Genomic DNA, 8,252 nt, shown 5'->3' with positions numbered 1-8,252 from the left:
AGAGTGGACAGAAGACAAGACTTTCCTGCCAAGTGACCTCTATTAGTTGCATCACATGTCATGGACCCTCACACACTCCATTACCTTAACAGTTTTCAGCACACCCTTTACTGAGAACATTACCTGAAGCAGCCCCTCTGAATGTTTACATGTTGGTATTACGTATGATAAGTTTCCACGTGATGAGCAGGGGTTCTGGCAAAGTTCTAAGGCATATGGCAAATATTCACCGTGTTTCCCGTCACTGAGCCACCACTAGATCATTTTGAAAGGTGTAGGTTATTGCTGGTGGTTGCAGTGAGTTAGATTGACACCTGAAGCCACACCTTTGGAAATGTTACACCACCACTATATCTTATCAGGGAAGTGCTGTGTCTTAGCCCAGATAACACCAAGGCCTCACAGATAAGATAGAACCACTCACTAGCATTCTTCAGGGAATAGTGAAAGGGCTGCATCATGCTTAGAATACCTCATAATTGCCCATTCATTATTGCATATCTGTTAAACAATAAGGAAAAATTCCTGATATATAGGAAGTAACAGTGTCCTAGTAAATTATCTGTATATTTAATTGTCTAGATGTATTGAAATGCTATGGAAAGTTCTTATACCTTTTCCTTCCTTACTAATCCTAGCTAATTATTTACTCATTTAAGTATCTGTTAGTTTTAGATGTGATGAAATGCAATGGAAAATCCTTATCACCATTGCATCTTTCTTATCAGTCACACCACCAATACTCCATTTCAGATTATGCCAGTGGAGGAGGCATCACCCCAAGCAGCTAGCCCTCCCAGCGGCCCCTCCAAGGCTGCTACCAATGGCCATGGCAGTGTAGTAGCCCCAGTAGCCCACAAGACCATCATGGAACAGAATGGCATTGCTTCACACCCCTCCCATGATGCTCCCCCTTGTAAGGTCCTTCCCTGCCACAATTTTAAACCTTGTAGCAGTCATAGAAGTACTTGAACTTTTATATCTTGAGCTTGTGATGATTTGGAAACATATTGTATGGGAATTCAGTAGTAAATGAGATCCTTGACCTTTTCACATCTTGGACTTGTGATATTTGGGCATTTATTGTATGGAAATTCAATTGTAAATGAAACTTAAGAAATACATGTGTTGGTGACAGCAATGCCATGGTTTGGAATGGACATTGGAGGAACCCTGACTAAGCTTGTGTACTTTGAGCCAACGGACCTGAGTGAAGCCGAGGAGGAAAGCGAAGTGGAGACCATCAAGAACATCAGAAAGTACCTAAAGAGCAACTCAGCCTATGGAGAGACAGGTCACCGAGATGCACACCTGCAGGTAAGTGTTAGGTAAAGGCTGACTGCTTTCTGAAAGACTCATATTCTGAAATGTGCATTGATTTCCCAGTTGAATTTTTATTACTGTTGTTCTGCAATATGTAGTCAAAAAGTTGATGTATTTTGTGAATAGAATAGACACTATGAAGGCACAACCAAAAAAGAATTAATAAATTAAAATAAATAGATAAGAAAATATAAATAGATAAAAAGTCATTCCCTCACCACCTCACAGATGGAGAACGTGCGAGTTGGCAACCACACAGGAACCCTCCACTTCATCCGCTTCCCAACCTCAGAGATGCCCAACTTCCTGGAGCTTTCCAAGAGCAAGGGCATGGCTACCCTTGCCTCCACCATCTGCGCCACAGGGGGGGGAGCTTACAAATTTGAGGAAGACTTTCAGCGTGTGAGTATCTGTGTGTGTCGCCCTGTCTCCCTTTGCTGCCAGAGTGGGTTCGTCACCTTGTCTAGGGTACCAAAATTCAGATACATGCAAAACAAGCTAAATGTGAAAATAAAACAGTAGATGAATATTCTTACTGCTTGTAGGGTCCCAAGTAGTGGAGGTCCTGTCAGTGTTATGAAAGAAGCACCACAGATATTTACATTTATTAATGTTTTAGTTATTTCATGACAGTCTGTTTTTTTTACTTCCTGCTTTTCTTGACTGCAAATATTTACTACTTTATTAGTGTTGAAACATCCATGACAATCTTTACATTTCCCACTTTCTCATCCACACAGGAGGTAAATCTGACCCTTCACAAGTTTGATGAGCTGGACTGCCTCATCCGTGGCATTGAGTACATTGAGGACAACAACATGGACCGGGAGTGTTACTACTTTCTCAACCCTCGCAGTGAAGACCTGTGTGAGAAGGTGACGTTTGACTTCAGTGATCCCTACCCATTCCTGGTAAGCATTGTGTTCTTGCTGTCTGTTACTGACTTCTGTTTTAACCATGTATGGATTTATAACTTGTATTTTTTTAACTCGGAATGTAACATTCAAATTCCTGTCATGCTTTTCTCCCCAACATTTGCAGTGCTACCTTCTTAAGTTCTCTTTTTCAACTCAAAGAATGCAACATCTCAGTTACTGGCTATTCCTGTGATATTGCTGTGGCTTCCTCTCCTATACTTGCAATGCTTGGCTTAAGTTCCCACTTGTGGTGTAATTTGTATATTGTGTACATACTGGGGAGTTTATTGGACTTTTCTGATTGATTTTGTATTGAACTGGATTCCTGCATTTGGTTATTTTCTCAGATGCTGCCATACATTTCAGTAATGGCCTGTTGTGTTTGAAACTTTTTGTGTGCCATTTTTGGTCTGTTGTATCAAAGGTCGCATACAAACTCTGGTGGCCCTGTACATTCACATCTAGGCCACACACACACAAGAGCAAGGATTAACTCATATATGACAACAAAGTCACAGCTCACCAAAGTGGATCATTATCTGCACCTTAATAGGTAAACAGAAGCTGCAGGATGAAAAGAAACAATCCCAAGTTTTCTTTTTGAGGCAAGTTCTTCAGAATGAATTGCCATTAAGAACATAAGAAAATAAGGAAAGCTGCAAGAAGTCATCAGGCCTACACGTGGCAGTGCCCGTATGAAACACACCTATTTCCATATATCATCCCCATCCATAGATTCATCAGATCTTTTAAAGCTCCCTAATGACTCGGCACTGACAGTCTGATTGCCGAGTTCATTCCATTCATCTGCGACTATTTGTGCAGTAGCTAGTTAAGAACCAAGGGACTGTGGTGATGCCCGGCAGGTGGTGAACATAGGCTCTGGGGTAAGCATCCTTGCTGTGGACGGCCCAGACAACTACCGCAGGGTCTCTGGCACCAGTCTGGGGGGCGGCACCTTCCTGGGCTTGTCATGTCTCCTCACTGGATGCAAGACCTTTGAGGAGGCCATCGAGTTGGCAGCACAAGGGAATAACGAGAATGTGGACAAGCTTGTGAGGGACATCTATGGTGGAGATTACCAGAGATTTGGTCTTGGTGGGGACATCGTGGCAAGTAGGTAAGGGATTGCACTTCCGTACATTGGAGACTTTTATCTTAATTTATTTATTTGTGTTTATGTAAGAGGATTACTGGCAGGGACAATACAAATTTATATAAGGAAAAGCTCCAGTGAGGTGCCAGTCCCCAAAGAAAATGAGCCAAAAGGACTGACCAAAATTATAAATAGATTTTGGAGTTAAGGATGTGTGTGTTTGTGTTGGGCTCATGTAGAGTTGTGTGCAGAAAGAGAGTTGAGAATATTGGCAGGTGCTGTTCTGAGTTATATTTTGTGCCAGATTACTGTCATCCCTCCTAATGAAAATACCCTTTTGCAGAGGAAACTTTTCTCTCAATAACATGGAAATCTTAACAGCTTTAATTTAACACTGACAAGCCTGCTGGAGCATTTTGTTAAATTAAAGTTTAATCATACTTACACAGACTGGCAAATTAAGGCACTCTTTGTGAATACCTGATAATCTTGCCATCATGAGCTGCTTGAAGGAAGAAATATATTGTGGAGCTTTTAATTTGCTCCTTAAACTGAATGAATATGCTTCTTTAAGTCTAGTGTTACTTAATACCATGTTTTTCTTCCACTTTCTAGTTTTGGTCAAATGAACAGTGCCGAGAAGAGAGCGAAGGTGTCACGTGAAGACTTGGCCTGTGCCACGCTCATCACCATCACCAACAACATTGGCTCAATAGCTCGGATGGTTGCAGCAAATGAGAAAATTGAAAAAGTAATTCTTGCAACTGTTTTCTATTTTATTCTTACATGTTATAGACTTAGAAAAATAGAATAAGTAGTTAATGCAGCTATTCTCCATTTTATTCTTACATAGTATAACTTTTACATTAAACGGAGTAGACTTCTCAATCAGAAAAAAATGCTAATTATGTATATTGTGGTTTGAGGAATTGATAAGGATACAAGTGGTGCAGAGAGTGACTCATCTCATCAGTAACACAAAAATTATGACAAATTATCAGCATCTCAACAAGTATTGCCAGGATGCAGGAAAAAATACATGATTCTAATTGGTTTTATGTAGATTATTATTTCTTAAGATTTTTTAACATTGTTTTCTAAGATTAATCAGTATCTTTTAATATATTTTATTTGAACCAACATTAATATCTCTCTCTCTCTCTCTCTCTCTCTCTCTCTCTCTCTCTCTCTCTCTCTTGCAGGTGTTATTTGTTGGTAACTTCCTACGAGTGAATCCAATCTCCATGAAGCTGCTGTCTCACGCCATGGAATTCTGGTCCGGAGGTCAGCTGAAGGCAATCTTTCTGGAACATGAGGTATGTCTGGGTGTGGCAGGGATGGACATTGCGAAGGTACAGTTGCTCCAAGAATTTCAGTACACATCTTGGTAAGGTAAGGGTGATACCTGGCATAACCAGCAGCTTCTCCATTCCTGTTATTCTTGCCTTGAGGTGTTTCCAGCTCTGTTTTGTGTTTATGCCAGTTATCTCCCTCACCTTACTGTAATGTGAACCAGAATGCTTGGAGCCAACTGTACAATTCAAACTCTAATGTGGTATAAGTCTGAGTGATGAAAATGCATAACTGTGTGTGTGTGTGTTTGTTTAGTTCTTCTTTTTGTTTTTTTTATGTAAGTGCATGGCCAGCAGTGCTATGCCAAAGAGAACTAAAAGTGTCATCGATGTGTGTGTGTGTGAGGATGTGTGGTGCTTTTTCTGGGCTGCCACATGTGAGATTGCCAGCCTGGTGTATACATAGATAAGTTCAAGTTTGCAGACTTCCAATTATTGTCACACTGCTGATGGCTGGAGTGACACACCTCTTGTGTTGTTTCAGGGTTACTTTGGAGCAGTGGGCAGCATGCTGGAGCTGATGAGGACAGGGGAACTTCCCTCCTGCTCAGGTTGATTGTCTATATATATTATAAAGTATTTATTGTTCTTCGAAGTTTATATATATTTATGTTATGTATGTAAATTGTTCGTAATCCAGCAAACTATCGCTCTAGAGTAATATATAATACAATTTTCTTGTGATAAAATTTTCCTTTCGTGAGTTGTGACTGAGGCACAAGAGATATTTTATACAATATTTTAGTATTTTGGTAGCCTATTTTTATATGGATTGCATGCTGTATGTTTTGTCAGCTTTCCCCAATAGTTCAAGAAGGATCACAGGTGCAAGTTGACAGTTCTGAGGCCAGCTTAGCAGTGCTGATCACCTGATGCCTTCCTCAGCAGCACACCAAACAAACACTTGTGTTGTGTTAGCTCACAAATTCCTTGTCCCTTATGTTACAATGTATTCACCTCAAATTGTGTATTTCATAGGCTATTTTTTTTTTCTTTTTATTGTTGTAGAATATGTTGGGAATGCATATTTGAGATTTCAAGCACATTTCAAGTCACAAACTAAAGATTTGTATTTATACCCAATTGACATAAGTGCTGCTAATAACACACGAAGCTCAGAGCTTTGCCGAAGTCTCCTTAGGCAGACTGAATATGTTTTATCCTTTCACTGACCACTAGATTCTGTTAGACTTTCCTACACTCAGGTCCCCAAGCCTTTTCCAGGTACATATTATTAAGTCAGTCTGATACTGCGGTGGAAATCTGGACCAGTTGATGGACTTTGGTTATGCGAGAATACGTGCCTTCATAATCACCAGGTCACAGTTCATGAATGTTGGAGACCATGGGGGAGGAACACTGCGACTTCTGCTATTGTGGTGATTGAAATTTCTTCATCATTATTTAAGAATATACTTATTTTTTGTATTACAGGGAGGTCCCACTTTACAAGCATCTGATATATGAGAAATCAATGATAAGAGATGAATAAATTAGGAACTTTTCTTTATACGAGTGCAAAAATACAATACAAGCTTCAGTCCAAAGCAAGTATAATTACAAAATTTAAAATGCCTGCCTTTCTGCATGCTCCCGCTAACACATCCAGACTGTGTGGTGATGTACAATGGTTCAAGTGTGCTGGGATAAGTTTGTGAGTACTGCAAGAGAACTGTGCTCCCCTCCCCTGTCCCCTATGTATCGTATATTCTCCCACCATTAACTACACACTACGCATCGGTGAGTCTTTGGAACGTTTTATATGTATAATATAAAATCATGTTCTTTGTATGCTGTTTCCACTTTTGGGTTGCTTTATCAACAGTTCGGTAATGTAGACCTGTTTTTTGCGTTTGGTGTTGTATATTTTAGCTTTGGTATTGTACATTTTATCTTGAAAACTTACCATTGATAAGGCTTGCTAAACCTAACCCAATTTTTTGCCATTAGTTACATGTTTCGCTATATGAGAATTCACTATACGAACAATTCAAGTGGAACTTAACTGCTCACATCATCGGGACCTCCCTGTACTTTTATATCATGTTTTTTGTTCACATTATCCCAACAATAGTTAAGACCTACAATTTTTTTTTCAGGTTTTATTTGTAGGTCTATAATTCCTTGCTCATCACCAGTGTGGCAGAAGATTGCCAGTATTTTCCTCCATTTGTCTATAAACACCCTAATATTAACTTGCAGGCAGGTGGTCAGGGTATTATATTGGTGATTGGTTTAGGTCCAACACCTCTGTGTGAAGATTGGTGTCAGTGAGGGAACAAAATCCTTCAGGGAATGGTGCAGCAGTATTAACGTTTGTTCTCGTTTTCTGCATTTTAATGGATTCCTTTTCCTGTGTCTGTAGCCTGCACAAATACTAATTGCATTTGATAGTTTGTAAGCAGTATTTTTCAGTTGCCTGTATCATGTATCAGAAGAAAGTTGTCAGTAAGGAAAGGGATCAGACTTGTGAGGTACTGTAACCTTTGAAAATATTTTGTGGTTGTCTCTTCCTTTAATTTTTTTCTGTCATTCATTTCAAAATTAGAAATGTGTTTAAGCCATTTTCAACAGGTGTAGCCAATGTGCCAAACTTTTACTTTTTCCATTCCTTGAACTTGTGGAGTATTATTGGCAGAGTAAAGATTAGGAATCAGTTGAAGGCAGTGGACAAATACTAATTACCTTATATATTTTTTTGCTTCATTAAATTATATTTGGTATTTGTCACACCTTTCTTTCATACAGTCTTTCCCACAATTTCCTTTCTAAATCCAGAAACTTCTGTAAAGTCGTGAAGATTTCTCTACATTAGCAGCTGCACTATCTTACAAAGACATTACACAGTGTTATGAAGAGCTGAGACATTTCTTCACTTGACAGCACAATTTATCATATTTCTTAGTTTTATACTCAGTTCTTTTCTTTGTCATTGAGAAGATTGTCCACAGCCTCAACTGATGGTCACAAGAACAGCAGCGCTTTAAATGATGAGGTTAAGACACAAAGTGATTCCTTCTCTTCATGATTACTTTTGGAATGGTAATTGTACAGAGTACTCTATTTTTTTAAAGATGCAATATGCAGGATCACAATGAAGTTAGCATTCCACGGAACTTTCTAACATTGGGAATAAACCTACCTAACTTCCCCGCCTTGGAACACCTTGGTGAGGCCCACGCAGCAGAGCAGGGCAGGTGTTGGTGTCCAGGCAACATATCACTAACCTCAAAGTGTTGTGTCCAGACTGTATGTGTATAGGTGTGTTGTTTGGCCACTGTTGCTTGTTCTTGCGTGTGTGTGTGTGTGTGTGTGTGTGTGTTTGAGTGAGTGAGTGAGTGTGCATTATATGTACAGTGCAATATTGGTGCAGTCATATTGAAAGTGATGTATATAATATTATACATGAAACTATTTGTTAAAACCCAAGTAGTAACTAATGGGTAGTGTGTGAATGTGTTAGCCGGTGAAGGAATTTGAAAGAAAAATGTGGGTAAAATAAATATATTGAAATAAATTTGACAAATCATGTTAATATTTGTTTTCAATGACCATGTCTTGCCT

General features: G+C 39.3%; 1 protein-coding gene across 4 annotated transcripts in view; it reads left to right on the top strand.

The window, feature by feature from the left end:
• The window catches only part of LOC135091857 (pantothenate kinase 3-like), a 13,161-nt gene extending 4,938 nt beyond the window's left edge, over positions 1–8,223 (top strand). For all 4 annotated transcript variants that reach the window (XM_063989892.1, XM_063989890.1, XM_063989891.1 and 1 more), the window contains exons 2-9: positions 754–916; positions 1,139–1,317; positions 1,552–1,725; positions 2,064–2,234; positions 3,107–3,360; positions 3,952–4,087; positions 4,539–4,652; positions 5,173–8,223. In XM_063989892.1, coding sequence (XP_063845962.1) covers positions 757–916; positions 1,139–1,317; positions 1,552–1,725; positions 2,064–2,234; positions 3,107–3,360; positions 3,952–4,087; positions 4,539–4,652; positions 5,173–5,244 — 1,260 coding nt within the window. In that variant the 5' untranslated portion in view covers positions 754–756 and the 3' untranslated portion in view covers positions 5,245–8,223. The remainder of the gene's footprint in view (positions 1–753; positions 917–1,138; positions 1,318–1,551; positions 1,726–2,063; positions 2,235–3,106; positions 3,361–3,951; positions 4,088–4,538; positions 4,653–5,172) is intronic.
• Positions 8,224–8,252: the final 29 nt, after the last annotated feature.

This window comes from Scylla paramamosain, chromosome 38 (assembly GCF_035594125.1).
Source record: "Scylla paramamosain isolate STU-SP2022 chromosome 38, ASM3559412v1, whole genome shotgun sequence".
In the NCBI taxonomy this organism is placed as follows: Eukaryota; Metazoa; Arthropoda; class Malacostraca; order Decapoda; family Portunidae; genus Scylla; species Scylla paramamosain.
This window is presented reverse-complemented; position numbering and strand designations above follow the sequence as displayed.